Source organism: Schistocerca serialis, chromosome 9 (assembly GCF_023864345.2).
Source record: "Schistocerca serialis cubense isolate TAMUIC-IGC-003099 chromosome 9, iqSchSeri2.2, whole genome shotgun sequence".
Taxonomy (NCBI): Eukaryota; Metazoa; Arthropoda; class Insecta; order Orthoptera; family Acrididae; genus Schistocerca; species Schistocerca serialis.
This window is the reverse complement of record NC_064646.1, coordinates 261,421,475-261,442,079: the sequence shown is the minus strand read 5'-3', so window position 1 is coordinate 261,442,079 and position 20,605 is coordinate 261,421,475. Positions and strand designations below refer to the sequence as shown.

The following is a 20,605-nucleotide window of genomic DNA, read 5'->3' as shown; positions in this document are numbered from 1 at the left end:
GAGCATGACCATGCCTGCTGTCCTGAACTTTTTTGGCGTTGATGTTCCTTTGTGACGGAACGTCATTGACGCTCTCTTGTTTTCGCCGTCAAAATGGTGCACCCAGCTTTTATCAGCCGACGTGATATTGTTAAGCAACCCGTCATCTTCAAGCATTTGACTTAGTCCAGTCTCGTTCGATTCATGTCAGAAGTGAGCATTCGAGGCACCCACAGTGGACACAGTTTCCTGTGCCGCATTTCTGCGGTGATGGCCTGTACATGCTCTCGAGAGATGCATCACGTATCTGAGAACTGTTATGCGGCGATTGTCTCTGATGAGTTGATCAGTCCGATTTCGATGAGCCTTGTCGGTAGCCATATGTGATCGTCCATTCCGAGCTCAGTTAAGCACGTTGAGGTTAGCAACACCGTTTCATCCATTACGAGCAAGAGCAACCCAACGTTGCACATTTCTTATGTGCTTCTGTGAAGTTGGGAAGGTAGGAGACGAGGTACTGGCAGAACTGAAGCTGTGAGGACGGGTCGTGGGTCGTGCTTGGATAGCTCAGATGGTAGAGCACTTGTCCGCGAAAGGCAAAGGTCCCGAGTTCGGATCTCAGTCCGGCACACAGTTTTAATCTGCTAGGAATTTTCACACAGCTTACAATTTATAAAACTGAAATATTGCTTTTTGTTTGGATACGAATCTCAAATGCTTTTTCATTACAAACAAATATAGTTGTTCATAATGATGTTGATAAATCGTAGAAAATGTCTTAATGATTTTAATTCTTTTCATTTTTTAATCCTATCAATTTATAAAATTATAAATGATGTCATTTGAAATACTTCAGAGCCACATCGCTTTTAAATATTTAATCTGAATTGATGATCAGTTTCAACAGTACTTGGCTGTCGTCTTTGAAACTGATATATGACATGGACGCACATTACATATTTAAACAGTTTTCTATGTCAGCAACAATGAAATACGAAAGTATGATATTTTACATATTTGTAACGTGCATCATCTTTTCCAAAATTGTGGTGTATACTTTGACATTGTTAAAAAGTTAAATAGCTTGGAAATGCGAGACCTACCAGCAGGTAAACCACTATCAATGATTATGTCATTAATAAAAATACTATTTATTATGTAATCATGTTGCCATGCAACTTTCGCCAATTACTTGCGACCACACACGTGCTCAATTGTAGCTGTGCTGAGTCAGGTACTGTGACAAGTAAGCTACCTTTTAAGCCTGTTAGGTGACAGAAGTTTTTAAAATAAATATACAGATAAACGGGAAAACATGACATTCATGTAAAATCCTATGGCAAGGTCATACTAAGATTTTTTTTTACGGATTGTATGATGCCATCTAGACACTATGTGATGTGTAATCTTGGAGGTTGTTCGTAGGTAACTGCGCATATTTTATGAGTTGAAATGTTACGTCAGGTTGTTGTTATTGTACACTGATGTTACTACGTTGGTGATTTGTAAGTTTGTGACGCCAGGTAGCGTGATAAAAAATAGTGATTTCACAATAAAATACGTTACCCATAAATTAGTTAACTGTCCTGAAAATATTGCTTTAGAAATAAAACTAAGAAATGGTGAGAATAAATATTTCGTGCCTTATACAATAGTGCTCATCATTTTTTAAATGTTTTCGCACAGAACTTGCGATGTTGCGATGTGCAATGAAAATAAAATTTTAAATATTAAAACATTTAAAAAAAAAACTTTAGCTGGATTGCTTTTAATTCCAATGAATGTGGCATGTACGTTGCAGAACAAATTTTTTTAGCAATGCATTACTTAAATGACGATATTGCTTCTTTATGAAAGGTTGCTTATTGACAACTATTATTACTGTGTAGTCTTTACTAAATGTCTGTAAGTTTCTTTAACTTCAGATTTGGACTTCTGTACATGTACCTTATAAGCGTTTTGTATAGTTATCTAACGCAAATTCGAATTATAACATCTGTTACCATGATGCCACCTAGCGGACATAAGAGATAACTTGCTTGTTACAGCGACCGACTCAACACAGGTCCAGACGAGCACGTGTGTGGGTGCGCGAGATCGGTGAAAGTTGTATGGGGCAACCAAGCAAATTATGGTGGCCTTGAAGCATTTCCAGATGCTAACATCTTGGCTTGGAAGACATGGAGTATAGCCGAGATTGGTTGTGATTTATCTGCTGGTAGGGGCTGCATTACCAAACTACACTCCTGGAAATTGAAATAAGAACACCGTGAATTCATTGTCCCAGGAAGGGGAAACTTTATTGACACATTCCTGGGGTCAGATACATCACATGATCACACTGACAGAACCACAGGCACATAGACACAGGCAACAGAGCATGCACAATGTTGGCACTAGTACAGTGTATATCCACCTTTCGCAGCAATGCAGGCTGCTATTCTCCCATGGAGACGATCGTAGAGATGCTGGATGTAGTCCTGTGGAACGGCTTGCCATGCCATTTCCACCTGGCGCCTCAGTTGGACCAGCGTTCGTGCTGGACGTGCAGACCGCGTGAGACGACGCTTCATCCAGTCCCAAACATGATCAATGGGGGACAGATCCGGAGATCTTGCTGGCCAGGGTAGTTGACTTACACCTTCTAGAGCACGTTGGGTGGCACGGGATACATGCGGACGTGCATTGTCCTGTTGGAACAGCAAGTTCCCTTGCCGGTCTAGGAATGGTAGAACGATGGGTTCGATGACGGTTTGGATGTACCGTGCACTATTCAGTGTCCCCTCGACGATCACCAGTGGTGTACGGCCAGTGTAGGAGATCGCTCCCCACACCATGATGCCGGGTGTTGGCCCTGTGTGCCTCGGTCGTATGCAGTCCTGATTGTGGCGCTCACCTGCACGGCGCCAAACACGCATACGACCATCATTGGCACCAAGGCAGAAGCGACTCTCATCGCTGAAGACGACACGTCTCCATTCGTCCCTCCATTCATGCCTGTCGCGACACCACTGGAGGCGGGCTGCACGATGTTGGGGCGTGAGCGGAAGACGGCCTAACGGTGTGCGGGACCGTAGCCCAGCTTCATGGAGACGGTTGCGAATGGTCCTCGCCGATACCCCAGGAGCAACAGTGTCCCTAATTTGCTGGGAAGTGGCGGTGCGGTCCCCTACGGCACTGCGTAGGATCCTACGGTCTTGGCGTGCATCCGTGCGTCGCTGCGGTCCGGTCCCAGGTCGACGGGCACGTGCACCTTCCGCCGACCACTGGCGACAACATCGATGTACTGTGGAGACCTCGCGCCCCAAGTGTTGAGCAATTCGGCGGTACGTCCACCCGGCCTCCCGCATGCCCACTATACGTCCTCGCTCAAAGTCCGTCAACTGCACATACGGTTCACGTCCACGCTGTCGCGGCATGCTACCAGTGTTAAAGACTACGATGGAGCTCCGTATGCCACGGCAAACTGGCTGACACTGACGGCGGCGGTGCACAAATGCTGCGCAGCTAGCGCCATTCGACGGCCAACACCGCGGTTCCTGGTGTGTCCGCTGTGCCGTGCGTGTGATCATTGCTTGTACAGCCCTCTCGCAGTGTCCGGAGCAAGTATGGTGGGTCTGACACACCGGTGTCAATGTGTTCTTTTTTCCATTTCCAGGAGTGTATTTAACTCTTCACAATGTCAAAATATATGCCACAATTTTGAAAAAGATGAGGTATGTTACCAAAATGTAAAATATTATACTTACGTATTTCATTACTACTACTATAGAAAATATGTTTACAAATACAGTGTGCATCTGTGTCGTACTGCAGATCCGAAGATAACAGCAAAATATTGTTGAAACTGTTCATAAATTCAAAATAAATATTTAAATACGATCTTGGCTCTGAAGTGTTTCTTCAAATATTCCAGAATGTCTGTAACATATAAAATCATAAATTGTGTAGTAAAATCTTACAGAATTAAATACTAGACCTTAAATGCCACGTTATCAGCTTTTAATTGAAAAGTTGCTCTAAATGCTGTATGCGCGACTTTGTTGCCAAAAAAAAATCCCTTGTAGGATTTGCACAATAGCTTTAGTTTACAGGTTTATAGATTCAAAATACGTCCCTGGCGAGTTTCTTTTCCTCACGCTGATTGCATTTCTTCTGACCCTTCTGTTGAGTACGTCCCGTTAATTCTCTACGGAGTTAACGTGTAGCAACTGAGGTAGTGTCTGAATGACAGGATGGTTCAAAAAAAGCAGTTCTTTTACAAGGTATGGTCTGTGTTTCTCGCCATTGTCTTGGAAAATTTTGAGTGTAGATTTAATTCTCAACCTTTCTGCACTCATGTGCAAATTTTGCTTCAGGATGTTCAGAGTTCCATCGTTGTTTAATGTGCTGCCAATGAAAATAATATCTCACACACCAGATGGCAAAATACAGCCCCATTCCAAAATTCCAGAACACTCTCCCCGCCCTATTTTACGACGGGTTGCAAATGTGTAGCCTACAGTTCGTCGTTTGACTTTCGCAACAGCATAGCATTTCGTTCGATAAAAAATGCTGAATTTGTTCTCACCAGCTAATATATCATTATGCTACCACTTTGACCCTATGTGAAAGTGGTCACTTGCGAACTGGAGAGTTTTGCCTCGATCCACTTTCTAATTTATGGCTTTTTCCTTTAGATTCTTCCGTTATACCCTTCTTCTCTGGTAACCTTAAGAACAGCAGATTCACTTACTTCCACCTTACATTTTTGCTGCAGGTGTATTGTAATTTTGAGTGCGCTTAATCAGTGACTACGCTTAATCGTTCTAATGGTTACAAGTCATTCTATTTATTTAGTTTTCCTTTGCTGTCCTTCATGAGAGACAGATTCTATGCAATCCTCCTCTCAAAATCGTCTTATTATATCTCTAACCTCACTTCTTAGTATATTGACTCAACGCTTCACACCTTGAACGATGACAATTTGCTTCCGTTCGAATGTTTCATTACTTCCCTTTCATGCCAGTGAAACCGTATAGACCACGCGGCATGAAAGAACAATAACATGTGCGTCGACAGGAAGAAACAAGCCGCATCATAACACACACAACGGTAGTTTGCAAGGTGATTTTTTCCACCGTGTGCGAACTCTAGAGACAGATCGATGAGCGGATAAGTAACAGAAAAGATCTAGTGAACTTATGTCATGATGGACATGCTTTCCATCCAACAGACCATTTATTCAATCATACTGTGTTACAGAGTCAGCGGTCTAATGCTCGCTATACCATGCAATCGCAGTTACAGTATGCATAGTTTCCTCCTTGAGTGTGGTACTGTTCCTCATACGTCATGCCCTATCACCCTCTCCCGTCGTAGTAATTGGTAATGTTGCGCCCGAATCACTTCTCACTCGCCTTCTAGTGGATGTGATACAGCATTGTACACAATATTCGAATCGAGAGCTTGCCGACATGGTGTTTACTTACGAAAGGCAAACGACAATGGGCGGCTGGCTGCAAGGTTGTATCAGGAGACCTATTGCCGCCGACAACAACCACAGCATTCAATGTTTGCAACAGTGTTTTGCCGTTTGTCTGAGTCAGGGTCGTTTCAGGAAGCAGGAAATCATGTAGGACGTACCCAAAGTGTTGAGACACTGGACTCGGAGGAAAATGTGATTACCATTGTGGAAGGTGACCGCCGTGTCAGTAACAGGCAGTTGGCCCGCCAGTATAGGGTAAGCCAGACGACCGTGTGCAACACTCTCCCTGACAATTGTTGCTATTCTTATCACTTATACCGTGTGCAGGGCTTACTAGAGACGGGCTTTCCACGTCGGGAGCAGTTTTGTCACTAGTTTCTTCACCAGGCAACCACAATTCCGGGATTTGTGTCATCCATCCTATTCACAGATGAGGCCACCTTTACGTGAAGTGGTATCTCCAGTCTTCATGGTAGTCATCTATGGGATAGTACGAAGAAGGCCGGCCGAAGTGGCCGTGCGGTTAAAGGCGCTGCAGTCTGGAACCGCAAGACCGCTACGGTCGCAGGTTCGAATCCTGCCTCGGGCATGGATGTTTGTGATGTCCTTAGGTTAGTTAGGTTTAACTAGTTCTAAGTTCTAGGGGACTAATGACCTCAGCAGTTGAGTCCCATAGTGCTCAGAGCCATTTGAACCATTTTTGATAGTACGAAGAACCCCTATGGTATGGTGACAGCGAATCACTAACATTGGTGTAGCCGGAATGTGTAGGCTGGGATAATTGGCGACAGTATTTTGGGGCCGGCCATCCTTCCACGTCGCCTAACAGGCCGGAAGTATCGGCGTTTCTTGCGGATGACTTTGCCTCCCCTGCAGGAGAAGTGCCATTGATGATTCAGAGGGTTACGTGGCTGCTACGTGATGATGCTCCATCCCGCTTCGCCGTTAACGTCCAGGCCGCATCTCAATAGTGTCCCCCCTAGTCGATGGATCGGACGAGGGGGTCCAGTTGCATAGCCTGCTCGTTCACCGGACCTCAACCCGTGCGATTTCTGGTTATGGGCCCGTCTCAAATGTATCGCGTAAGCAGAGACCATTCCAGATATGGGGACGACACTGGAGCAGCGTATTCATGCTGTCTGTGACACTGTTCAGATGCAGCTTGGCCGATGTGAACGTGTGAGACAGAACATCCTATTGCACGTACACGGAAACCATTTTCAACACATACGCCAACTGTGGCTGCCTAGTACAGCGCGAATTAGACCCCAGTCTCTGTAACAATGTATGATTGAATAAATGGTCTCTAGCGTGGAAACGATACATTTCCGGACATAAGTTCATTAGATCTTCTTTGTTCCGTATCCTTTCATCGATCAATCCCTAGAGTTTGTGCAATGCGGAAAAATCACCCTGTACAAAAGAGAACTCAGGCCATGCTCTCACATGACCGTATATTAAAGATTCACTTTCTCACAACGCTTCCCAGGTAATAATGAGGTGGCATTCAAACGTTTCCCACGTATATTAATTAAAATTATTACGTCTTACCTAGATCTTTACTGCACCGTCACCTTCAGAGTATTGCTCATGGGAGAGAATAAACACATCTCAGTATTTCTGCCACTTTCGATACGTGAATCTTTGAAGTCTGTCTTCGTTGGGGTGTTTAGTACTCTCCGAGTTTCCGCTTTTATCTCCCCCAGTGTATCAAATATTTGCCCATTGAACTCAATTTGTATTTCAAGTAATAGGATTAAGTCATTCGAAGTTTAGTCTGGTGAGTGCGGCGGGTAGGGAACAACTGCCATCTTGGTTTTAGTCAAATATTCCTAAATAATGTAGGCTGTATGCTATTGTGTGTTGAAATGGTGGAGTACCCATTTCATTCCCACACCACGTCAGTGGACGTTTTCTCATCATGTCCTCCTTTAAACGTCTTAGATGAAATTCTTTATTGACCGTCTGACCAAGAGAGACAACCAACCTTACAAAGAATCCTGTGAATATCCATGTAATTTTTATATCGCTTGACTGTTACAGGTACAAACGATAGGCACAGAGGATATATATATATATATATATATATATATATATATATATATATATGTGTGTGTGTGTGTGTGTGTGTGTGTGTGTGTGTGTATGTGTGTGTGTCTGTGTGTGTGTGTGTGTTTTACTAGCTGTTACCCATGGGAAGACCGACACATACATTAAGGACTCAGGACATTTCACTGAGAAGCTGAAGAAACTGAAACTTGCGCCAAACGACATCCTGGTCAGCTTTGATGTTGTTTCATTATTTACGAAAGTGCCACTCAGCGACGCTCTGGAGCACATCGGTTCCATTTTCCCGCAAGACATCAGAAAGCTCTTCCATGCATGTCTCACCACGAACTATTTCACGTGGAATGGCGATTTCTATGAACAGCTGGAAGGCGTCGCCATGGGTAGTCCTCTTAGTCCAGTGGTGGCCAACCTCTTCATGGAACAATTCGAAGCACAGGCACTGGACGTGGCGACTTGCAAACCTAAGGTGTGGTACAGGTACGTCGATGATACTTTCGCGGTGTGGAGCCATGGTGAAGAACAGCTCGGTGACTTCCTAAGACACTTGAACAACCTCCATGCCAACATAACATTTACCATGGAAGTAGAAAAGGACAAGAAACTGCCATTTCTAGATGTGCTGGTCACAAGGGACGGCGAAAACCTGGGACACAGCGTGTATCGAAAGCCGACACACACGCACCGATACCTGCACAAACTGTCAAACCACCACCCGAGCCAGAAAAGAGGTATGATTAGTACGCACGTAACGAGAGCAGGACGAATATGTGAGCCGCAACACCTCAAACGAGAAATGCAACACCTGGAAACTGTTCTGAGGAGCAAATGGGTACTCCACAAATTATATCAGAAGTGTAACAGAGGCAAACACTCGGCGAAGGAAGGAACCAGAAAAAGAAATGTCGGGTACGGCCTTTCTGCCATACATTCCCTGAGTGACGGACAGAATCGGCCGTATATTGCGCAAACATGGCGTAAAGACGATTTTCAAACCGACAAGGAAGATCAAAGAGTGTCTTAGATCGGCGAAGGATAGAAGAGACCCACTTGCAATGTCGGGAATATACCGTATACCATGTACATGCGGAAAAGTTTACGTCGGAATGACTGGACGATCAATTAACACCATGATCAAAGAGCATAAGCGATATTGCAGGTTGGGGCAGGTGGAGAAACCGGCCGTGGCAGAGCACGCACTGAATGAGACCGACCACGTAAGAAAATTCGCCAACACGGAAGTTCTGGCTGTAGAGAAGCACTATCACACACGCTTGCTCAGAGAAGCTGCAGAAATACAAAAACACGCGAACAGTTTCAACAAGAAAGAGGAAAGCCTTAAGGTAAACGGATCCTGGCTTCCCGTACTGCAGCGAACGACCGTCGCAGGTAGCAAGAGGAGAACCGCACTGGAAATGACCGGGGAGAAGCCCTCGGACGTTGGCGCGCCAGGTACATATAGTCTGCGGCCGCGAGCTCGGCTCCAGTTCACCACCGGCAATGGAGGGTGAAACTTTGACAATGCCAGCCACTCGTGCTGGCGAAACGTCAGAAAAATCATTAGATGAACGTCGGCCGAAGAACCCAAGACAGGAGCCAATAGGCAGTTTGTCAACAAGTGGGCACGAAAGCCTTAACAATTTTGTGTATATGGTCTGTTCACTATGCAAAAATAGTATGGAAGTATGGATCAAACAAACAGCAGGTCGTATAACCACCGTATTCGTTACTTTGAATCGTATCACACAGAACGTATCAACCAACAAAAGCATTTTCACAAATACGAAAAAAATCAAAAGCCAAAGAGTAAATATATTTTTCAAAGTGTATGTATTTCCCTGATTCGCGTATTATTCTTCAAATCCGTATGGATCTTGTCCTACACATTTTCTAAAGTAGTTTATGTTCTTCCTCAGAGTTCTCTCCATGCCATATTTCATCGCAATCAGTTCAACGTGTTAGTCGTGAGAACGTAACAGATAGAGCCACTTTCGCATTTATAATTGGTATGGATAAAACTTTCAATTACGGTATCTTTTTTCCATGGTCCAATTTTGATTAAATAAAGCCTATACTGTACCCCAAGCTATGCTTAAGTTACCTGTGAAAACCCCCATGAAAATTCGTCTAGTAGTTCTTGAGACTAGCGTGTTCAAACAGAAAGACACGACAGCTTTACAGATTTATCGTTAATATATATATACATATAAAATCAACCACAGCGTTTGTGAGTATTGTTGAAGGAGAATTCCGCATTGAAAAGAGTGCGAAAAGGTGTATATTTCCAAAAATTTCAATAGTCATAAAAAAGCAATGTTTGAATTGAATCGGAAAACAAATAAGTTCTGGGAAAGATATTAAGTAACCTGAGGTTCGCGACCGGCTAGCCGGTCCTCGGCACGAATCCGCCCGATGAATTAGTGTCGTACACTACGTCGGCGATTGCTGCGCAAACATTGTCTCCACGTTCGCTTACACAATAAGGGGAGGGGGGGTCCACTAGGCGCCGAACCGCACTATAACCGTGGGTTCGGTGTGGGGCGGCGGTGAGGTGGTTGGACTGCTGTGGTCTGTTGTGGGGTTGCGGGACGAAGCCTCTCCATCGTTTCTAGGTCCCCGGTTCAATACAAACACACAACCTGAGGTTTGCTTATGATACTGTCCTTTTTACAAATACTGCAGAAGTCATTCCGTTAAGCTGCTCTGAAGTAGGTCTGAAAATGAAGTATGACAAAACTTGGATCATGATGAATGAATGGACACCGGCGGGAAATACGCAGATTGGAAGAATACAACTGCAGAGGGTCACAGAATGCGTCCATCTGGGCCAACTAGAAAATTTGAAACAACTCTTAAAACTGAAATATTGCGACGTATTAAACTGGGCTTGTAGCTTACGGAAGATACTCTTTAGTTTTCACGCCTAAGATGTCGGCCGAATAGAAGAAAATAAGTTTTGACCAATGTAATTACCAGTGATAATTTATGGCTGTGAGACGTGGAGATCGAAAAGAATTCATTGTTAGAAAATTAATAGTAGGTCAAAGATGAATCAGTGTTGGGCTACACAAAGAAAGACAGAAAGAAAGTAGTGAATATCAGACGTACAACAAACGGTCAGTGACATGATGGAAAGAGTAACTACTTCGAAATGACAGTGGGCTGATATCGCTCGATGAATGGGTGGAGATGGTCTAAACATATACTAGATTGCAGTCCAACTTACCAAAAAAGACCAACGGACAGATACCACAGAGACTCACGAAAGACAGCTGCGTTCAGCTGGCTACGGGAAGATCAAGATCGGCAGAAATGGAAAAACCTGCTGGGATCCTATGATAACGAGGCTTAATGTTACTGTTTTGATGCGTCGATCTTCTTTTGGCCGAAGTGAAGGAGTCTTCCACTACGACGATTGCTGCTTAGTTTCAGAGTTACAGCCATAAACTCAACTTTCATCATCAGTGAAAACGTTTGAAAGAAAGTTTGGATCATCTTGAAACAGCTGTTTAGCTTCACTGCAGACTTCCACGCAATGTTGTTTCTGATCGTATTGAAGCAGTTGTGTCTCACATAAGGCCGCAATATATCTCATGCTCGTTTCTGTTGACAGAAAGCGCTCACATGTACCATTATATATTCCCAATGTGTTGCCCAGGTGTTGGATGGTTTTTCTGAAATATTTTAGAATCAGAATCACATCCCTCGCTGGTGTGATGTCAGCTGACCGCCGCGCCGACAGGAATTGTTGTCGTCATCAGCACACGTTCGCTCGTTTTTGAAACGCATGTGGCAGTCTTAATGGGAGACTTCACTTTAAAATTTAACTTTTCTTCTAGTTTGCCGGTTTCTACTGAATTTTAAAATCGTGTCTAGATGTAGCAATTCTCAAGCTTTGGAGTCTGGAGCTTCATTGGTTTTTGAGTTTTCAATTTTTACAAAGTAATATGATTCTCAATGGTATACTTGAAAATCAATTTTTGGTACACAGACCTCAATTTTCACATTCCAGACGTTTAGGTACATTCTCAAGACATTGTTCAACAGGCCTATGCATTAATTTTATGAGAAATGTTATTAACGTACTCTCAGTACTTTTTTCAAGTTTCAAACTGAAATTTCCATTAATTATCGGTTCATAAATGGAATAAAAAGTAGATAAAGTCATTTTCTATTATATTGAAGCATAGAAGTATGCAAATAGCTCAAGACTACTTCCTGCAAAAATTTCACTGAGATTGGTTGCTACTGAGGACAAAATAGTTGGCACTGAACTTAGAGAAAGTAAGTTACAGGAAAATGGATTCTAAAATTTTATTAAAAATGCATGCTAATACGAGACACACACCTATTAAAATTCACCAGTACCATACACTTTCCCTTCCTGCTCCCGTTAGGCTCCTTCTTCTTGTTGTTGTAATTTCAAGACTGGGGTAGCCTTTTTATTACATTTTCTCTTCTCCAGGCAGCATCTTGTAGCCTGCTTGATCCATCGTTTATCTCTAGATAAGGAAATCTTCTTCTGAGAGTACATGAAATGTATTCACAGTTGAGAATATAGACGACCATCAGCTGTGTAATGGAATGACGTCAATGAAAATTTGTCCCATACCGGGACTCAAACCTGGATTTCTCGCTTATCGTGAGCTGTCGCCGTACCATTAGGCTATCCGAGCACGACTTACGGCCATTTTCATATGTCGTCAACAATTTGTTCACAACCTATACTCATACGTCCAATATGTATGTTCCCGTACAGGCGAGACATTTTACTTGAAAGTCGCTTGCCCGGCGTCGGCAGATAAATACGATATTGGTGTGCCTCTGTTCTTCAGAATTACAATGCAATGTTCCTTTGATCTGAAAGTGAATAGCAAAGAAATCCTAAGTTCTGATTGGAATATTTATCGCAAGGATAGGTTAGTCGCCAATGGTGGTGCTATATTTATTGCAGTAAAGATTTCGATAATATCTAGCGAGATTATCCCGAATACTGGTGAAGTTAAGCATCAAAGATCGGTTAAAAATGGTAATCGGATGCTTTTATAGACCGCCTCGATCAGTAGTGATAGAACACTTCAGAGAGAACTTGCAGAATACTGTTAATAGCTTTCCTAATCATGCCGTTGTAATAGGAGGTGACTGCAACATGCCAATTATATATTGCGAGAAGTATTTCACCAATACTGGTGCCAGACAAAGAGATTCGTGTGACATTACTCTGAATGGCCCGTCCAAAAATTACTTCGGGGATATAATCAGAGAACCATCTCGAGAAGGAAACATTTGACATTTAGCTATAAACAGACTTTAACCTATCGAATAAGTTAAAGTTGAGGAAAGTATCAGTGATCATAAGGCTGTGATAGCACCTTTGACTACGGGTATTAGAGGTAATATTAAGAAAAATAGGAAAATATTAAGCTTAGAAAGAGTAACAGGATACAAATTGCAAATGGAAAAAATTCAAAAGCATCGTTCAGTATGCCTTAGACAATATATTCCGAGCAAGATCTTAAGGTTTGGGAAAGACCCACCGTCATGTAATATCCGTGTTAGGAAGCTGCTATGGGAACAGGGCCATCTTCGCCACACATTCAAGAGAAGTCAAAAGCTGGCAGACAAACAAAAGCTGAACGTAGTTAAAATGAGCTTTGGGATATCAATAAGAGAAGCGTTCAGTGACTCTGAAAGTAAAATTTTGTCAGCCTATCTGACTAAAAACCTTAAAAGGTTTTGGTCTTACGCAGAATCGGTCAGTGGTTCTAAATCATATATTCAGTCACTCAGTGAACTTACAAGCGCCGCAACTGAAGATAGCAGAGAGAAGGCCGAAATACTGAACTCGGTCTTCCGAAATTGTTTCACTGCCGAAAATCGTAATGCGGTCTCCTCATTTCAATCACTGCACGTATATCGAAAGGCAGGTCTCGAGATAACCGACCGCGGAATAGAAAGGCAACTGTAATAGCTTAGTAGTGGAAGGGCATCAGGACCAGATGAGATACCTGTAAGATTCTACAAAGATTATAAGGAAGGATGTCCTCCCTCTTCGACAGCAGTTTATCGTAGTTCAGTGGAGCAACGAAGGGCACCTAACGACTGGAAAAAAGCGCAGGGCATTCCCGTTTTCAGGTATGGTCGTAGGACAGTTGCCCATGCAAGGGTTGGCACTTTAATAGTGGCAACTATTTATTTACAGCTCGTACAAAATAGATACATGTTTCAAAGTTTTACTGACCTTCAGAGTAGTCACCAGCATTGTGTGTAACCCGTTGACAGCGACGTGGAAGTCTTAGGATACGCTTAGCAGTGCCAGCTGTGTTGACAGTTCGAGCGGTGTATTGGCCAACGAATTTGTAGCAGTGCTGAAGCGAATGCCGTGAAGTGTTTCCTTAAGTTTAGAAATCGAGTTGAACTCACGAAGGCTTCAGTCAGGAGAGTGCAGACCCAGCTTTCAAACAAATCAGTAACAACTTGCACTGTACATGCTTGAGCATTGTCCTGCAAAATGGTGGTCAGGTCCTGCTGAAAGTAACATCACTTCTGTTCTAAGCTGGTCGTATATTGTGTTCCAAAACTGAACAGCATATAGACAGAAGTGATGACACTTTCTGCAGGGCCTGACCACCATTTTGCAGGACAATGCTCAAGCACGTACAGTGCAAGCTGTTACTGATTTGTTTGACTGACGGGGCTGCTAAGTTCTATACCACCTACTGCACTCCCCTGACTTAAGCCCTCGTAAGTTCCACTCGGTTTCTAAACTGAAGGAAACACTTCACGGCATTCGCTTCAGAACTGCTACAAATTCGTCGGCCAATAGACCGCGCCGCTCAAACTGTCAACACAACTGGCACTGCTAAGAGTATCCTACGACTTCCACATCGCTGTCAACGGGTTATACACAATGCTGGTGACTACTTTCAAGGTCAGGAAAACTTTGAAACACTTAGTTGCCACTATTAAAGTTCCAACCCTCGTAATTATAGGCCTACATCGTTGACGTCAATCTGTTGTAGAATTAAGGAATATATTTAGTGTTCAAAAATTATGACGTTTTTCGAGAACGAAAATCTCGTCTCTAAAAATCATCATGGATTCCAAAAACAGAAATCTTGCGAAAGACAGCTCCTTCTGCTCTTTCACGATATCCACAGCAATGTAGACAACGGCAATCAGGTGACACTGTGTTCCTTGACTTCACGAAGACATTTGACTCCGTCCCGTGCTGCCGTCTACTGAAAAAATTACGATCTTACCGATTTTCGGACCACATTTGCAACTGGATTCAGAACTTCCTTGTAGACAGAACTCAACACGTCGCTCTTAACGGGATAAAATCGACAGGTGTAAAGGTAGTTTGGTGTGGCCGAGCGGTTCTAGGCACTTCAGTCTGGAAACGCGCGACCACTACGGTCGCAGGTTCGAATCCCACCAAGGGCATGGATGTGTGTGATGTCCTTAGGTTAGTTAGGTTTAAGTAGTTCCAAGTTCTAGGGGACTGATGACCTCAGATGTTAAGTCCCATAGCGCTCAGAGCCATCTGAACCATTTTTGTAAATGTAGTTTCCGGAGTTCCCCATGGAAGTGTGATAGGACCGATACTGCTTACAATGTATGTAAATGATCTAGAAGAAAGCGTTGGAAGCTACTTAAGGCTGTTCGCAGATGATGCGGTTGTGTATAAGAAGGCTGCATCAGCAGAAGGCGGTATCGATTCGAAAAATGACCTGCAGAAGATTGATGAATGGTGCAGTCTCTGGTAGGCGACCCTGAACGTAAATAAATGTAACATATTGCGCATACATAGGGAAAAAAATCTACCACTGTGCAATTACGCTGTTGAGAAATTTCTGGAAACGGTATCTGCCATAAAGTATCTGGGAATAACTATCTAGTGCGACCTTAAGTGGAATGACCATATAAAATAAATACACTACTGGCCATTAAAATTGCTACACCAAGAAGAAATACAGATGCTAAACAGGTATTCATTGGACAGATATATTATACTAGAACTGACATGTGATTACATTTTCACGCAATTTGGGTGCATAGGTCCTGAGAAATCAGTACCGTACCCAGAACAACCACCTCTGGCGGTAATAACGGCCTTGATACGCCTGGGCATTGTGTCAAACAGAGCTTGGAAGGCGTGTACAGGTACAGCTCCCCATGCAGCTTCAACACGATACCACAGTTCATCAAGAATAGTGACTGGCCTATTGTGACGAGCCAGTTGCTCGGCCACCATTGACCAGACGTTTTCAATTGGTGAGAGATCTGGGGAATGTGCTGGTCAGGGCAGCAGTCGAACATTTTCTGTATCCAGAAAGGCCCCTACAGGACCTGCAACATGCGGTCGTGCATTATCCTGCTGAAATGTATGGTTTCGCAGGGATCGAATGAAGGGTAGAGGCACGGGTCGTAACACATCTGAAATGTAACGTCCACTGTTCAAAGTGCCGTCAATGCGAACAAGAGGTGACCGAGAAGTGTAACCAATGGCACCCCATACCATCACGCCGGGTGATACACCACTATGGCGATGACGAATACACGCTTCCAATGTGCGTTCACCGCGATGTCGCCAAACACGGATGCGATCATTATGATGCTGTAAACAGAACGTGTATTCATCCGAAAAAATGACGTTTTGCCATTCGTGCACCCAGGTTCGTCGTTCAGTACACCATCACAGGCGCTCCTGTCTGTGATGCAGCGTCAAGGGTAACCGCAGCCATGGTCTCCGAGCTGATAGTCCATGGTGCTCCAAACGTCGTCGAACTGTTCGTGCAGATGGTTGTTGTCTTGCAAACGTCCCCATCTGTTAACTCAGAGATCGAGACGTGGCTGCACGATCCGTTACAGCCATGCGGATAAGACGCCTGTCATCTCGACTGCTAGTGATACGAGGCCGTTGGGATCCAGCACGGCGTTCCGTATTACCTTCCTGAACCCATCGATTCCATATTCTGCTAACAGTCATTGGATCTCGACGAACGCGAGCAGCAGTGTCGTGATACAATAAACTGCAATCGCGATAGGCTACAATCCGACCTTTATCAAAGTCGGAAACGTGATGGTACGCATTTCCCCTCCTTACACGAGGCATCACAACAACGTTTCACCAGGCAAACGCCGGTCAACTGCTGTTTGTGTATGAGAAATCGGTTGGAAACTTTCCTCATGTCAGCACATTATAGGTGTCGCCACCGGTGCCAACCTTGTGTGAGTGCTCCGAAAAGCTAATCATTTGCATATCACACCAATTTCTTCCTGTCGGTTAAATTTCGTGTCTGTAGCACGTCATCTTCGTGGTGTAGCAATTTTAATGGCCAGTAGTGTACTTCCCGTAACATAATTCTCGCGAACGACCACGATGAAAACATTTGAAAAATTAGAACTAATACAGAGGCTTACCGACAGTCAGTTTTCCCACGCTATATTCGCTGGTGGAACGTGGAAGGGGAATCAGTTGGTGGTAACAGAAGTACCCTGTGCCACAGACCGACAGGTGGCTTGCAGAATACTGATGTAGATGTACGAGTGAGGATTGGAAAGTAACTCACAACAATTTTTTCTGTACAGGTATTGCTGCTGGAATGCAAAAATTTCACGACGATAAGGTTTAAAGATTGCGCTGCAGAGGGTATTTTGTTTTCGTGTGCAACTCTAGCGAGAGAAGCCCGAACCACAAAACAAACACAGCGCGCATGTTACTGGCGTCAACTTGTGAAGAGCAGCAAGTATAGTTCGATAATTGTGGGGCAAAGGGCATAAATCGAGTGAAATTCACAGGGACATGCGTGGCGTGTATGCTGATGACTATATGGACCGTAACAATGTCTCCAGTTCGTGTGCATTCTTCCAAGTGTACCATAGCGATTGCCACGTTCCGGGCGGCCTGTAACAGCAGCAATCCCGTACAATGTCGGAGCCATTGAAGCAGCAATTTTGATCGATTGGCGTGTGCAACTGCGAACCTTTTCGCAGCAGTTCGACGTTTCCTGTGGTGCGGCGTTCGATAATGTTCGTGGCACGTCGAAATTTCATGAAGTTAGTGCTCATTGGGTGCCTGAGAACTTGACAGACAACGACAAGGGCCAACAAATGATAACATGGTTCGATCACTTAACGCTTTACGCCGTAGAAGGGCATGACTTTCTGAAAGCAATCGTCACTAATGATGAGTCGTGGTCCTACCACGGCACGCCCCAAATCAAACAGGCCTCTAAGGAGGGGAAGCATGCTGATTATCCAATACGAAAAAAATTATAAGTCACTCCGTCTGCCGGCCGGTGTGGGCGAGCGGTTCTAGGCGCTTCAGTCTGGAACCGCGCGACCGCTACGGTCGCAGGTTCGGATCCTGCCTCGGGCATGGATTTGTGTGATGTCCTTAGGTTAGCTAGGTTTAAGTAGTTCTAAGTTCTAGGGGACTGATGACCTCAGATGTTAAGTCCCATAGTGCTCAGAGCCACTTGAACCATTTCACTCAGTCTGCTAAGAAAGTGTTTGTGACAGTGTTCTGGGATATGCATGGTGTGTGGTGGACTTTGCTGAGCACAGGACCACTGTGAATTCTGCAGCCTATATTAAAACTTGAATTAAGTTGCATCTTCATGACAATGCTCGCCCCCATGTTGCTACTACTGTTCTTGAGAAAATGGACAATTTTGGGTGAGAGGTACCTCAGAATCCACCATACTGTCTGGACCTTACACCGTCGGACTTTCTTCTCTTCGCTCCCACGAAGAAATTCCCGGCCAGCCAGTGCTTTGCGACAGGTACGGAAGTGAAATCAGCAGTCCGCGGATGGCTGTACTTCAACCAAACTGACTTCTACGAATAGATCACAGTAAACTGGCTCCGTCATGGCAGAAACGTGTAGAGAACGTTGGTGACTGGGTATAAAAGCCGGTAAAAGATGCATGTTCATTTGTCACTTCTTTTGTTTTATTAGCTTCTAAACTTTTTTCTAGTAAAGTTATAGTGCGCCGTTTTCGAATCTTCCCTCTTAGATGTAGAACTGGGCAGTTTCAAACACAACGACTGTAATTCCTCTGAAATGGTAGTGGGTGAAATGACAGCAGAGAAATACAACGGTACGTACCGGGTGCTGCTGGGAGCAGGTGCAGCTGACGTTGCCCTGCTGGCGGGAGCAGACATCCTGCAGCCTGGGCGGCTCAGCGGCGGCCAGGGCGACGCAGCCAGCGGCCGCCAGAAGCACGGCCAGCGGCGCGGTCCCCGGCACCTGCTTCTGCGGGCGGCGCATCCTCGACACGACTGACGCAGCAGGCACCACCGCGGCCAGATAGCCCTTCCACTGCCGCCCGCCGCTTCCTGCGCGCCATCTCCGGCCCCCTTTCGTCACCACTCCCAGGGAACCACACGGCGCGCGCCAGCCACAGCGTCTACGTCCGCTCTGTGAAGCCCCTTTTCCAAGGGCGACTGTCTCGTCTCAGTCGACTACCTGTGGCACGTGAGCACAAAGGCAGAGGCTTTCCTCGTCACTCTGGGAACATGTCCCGCTGACAACGCAGGGCGATATCTTGCCACAACATTCGCTATTGAGCCAGAACATTATGACCACCTTTGGCACAAATAACAGCTGCGGAAGCAATGAGGCCTTGACAGGTCGCTGATGGGAGATAGCACCATAGCTGCACACACAAGTCAACTAACTCCCGTAAGTTCTGGTCAGGGGGGCGATGAGCGCTGACGCCAAATTCAATCACATCCTAAATGTGTTCCAGCGGGTTGAGATCTGGCGAGTTGGGGGGGCCAGCACAACAACTGGAACTCGCTACTGCTTTCCTCGAACCACTCCATCACACTCCTGGCCTTGTGACATGCTGTACTATCTTGTTTGGAAATGCCACTGCCGTTGGGAAACTTGATCCTCATGAAGCAGTGTACATGGACTGCAGCCTATGTGCGATACTCCTTGGCCATCAGGGTGCCTTGCACGAGCTCCACTGAACCCACATGTAGCAACACAATATTTCCCAGGGCATATTGGAGCCGCTCCGAGCTTGTCTCTGACCCGCAGTAAAGGTGTCAAGGAGCCATTGCCTTAGAAGACGAAGCATTCACGCAGTCTCAATGGCATGATGAAGAAGGTATTGGGATTCATCAGACTGTGCAACACTCTGCCACTGTGCCAACGTCCAGTGCCGATGGTCACCTTGAGAGGTGCGGCACACAGTTTTAATCTGCCAGGAAGTTTCATATCAGCGCACACTCCGCTGCAGAGTGAAAATCTCATTCAGGAAACATCCCCCAGGCTGTGGCTAAGCCATGTCTCCGCTGTATCCTTTCTTTCAGGAGTGCTTGTTCTGCAAGGTTCGCAGAAGAGCTTCTGTAAAGTTTGGAAGGTAGGAGACGAGATACTGGCAGAAGTAGAGCTGTGATGAGCGGGCGTGAGTCGTGCTTTGATAGCTCAGATGGTAGAGCACTTGCCCGCGAAAGGCAAAGGTACCGAGTCCGAGTCTCGGTCGGGCATACAGTTTTAATGTGCCAGGAATTTTCATATCAGCACACACTCCACTGCAGAGTGAAAATCTCATTCTAGTAGTGCTACTGACAACATGACTCGTGCATTTGATGTTATTTATTTGTATTTGATGATGCTGGTGCTGATTCCGCATTTAACATTTGACGATGCCACTATGGCTGCAGTACATCAGGACTTTGTTTTTATGAAACAGGTATGCCTCTTCATATTTAAAGCACACAAATGTAAATTTTGTCAGTACTACTATTCATTATGGTCTATGTATTGTTCTTAAGCTGTAGACAGTTTGCGAGTGTATTTAAGTTTTTTCCCATTTTTGCTGCAGATCTGATGATGGTCTTTAAAGACCGAAACCGGTAATCTGTTAACAAAAAGTTTGTGACCATAGACGTAAATTAAAGGAAACCCAATTCCTGTTGTTTATTAAGATATAGTTCTCTTTTTTCTGAGTAGATTACGATTTTTATTAAATTATTGTGAGTGTGCACTCCTTATTTTACTAACTAGCATGTCTACCATAATTTCCTTATGTTACCTTTGTGTGCATGATTATTATGTGGTAGATAAGGATG

The 20,605-nt window shown here is 44.6% G+C and overlaps 1 protein-coding gene across 1 annotated transcript in view; it reads right to left on the bottom strand.

Moving 5' to 3' along the window:
- Positions 1 to 18,791, bottom strand: part of LOC126418450 (uncharacterized) — a 78,352-nt gene extending 59,561 nt beyond the window's left edge. Inside the window, exon 1 of the mRNA XM_050085214.1 lies at positions 18,630 to 18,791. Within this exon, the coding sequence (XP_049941171.1) occupies positions 18,630 to 18,791 (162 nt within the window). The remainder of the gene's footprint in view (positions 1 to 18,629) is intronic.
- Between the last annotated feature and the right edge of the window lie 1,814 nt (positions 18,792 to 20,605).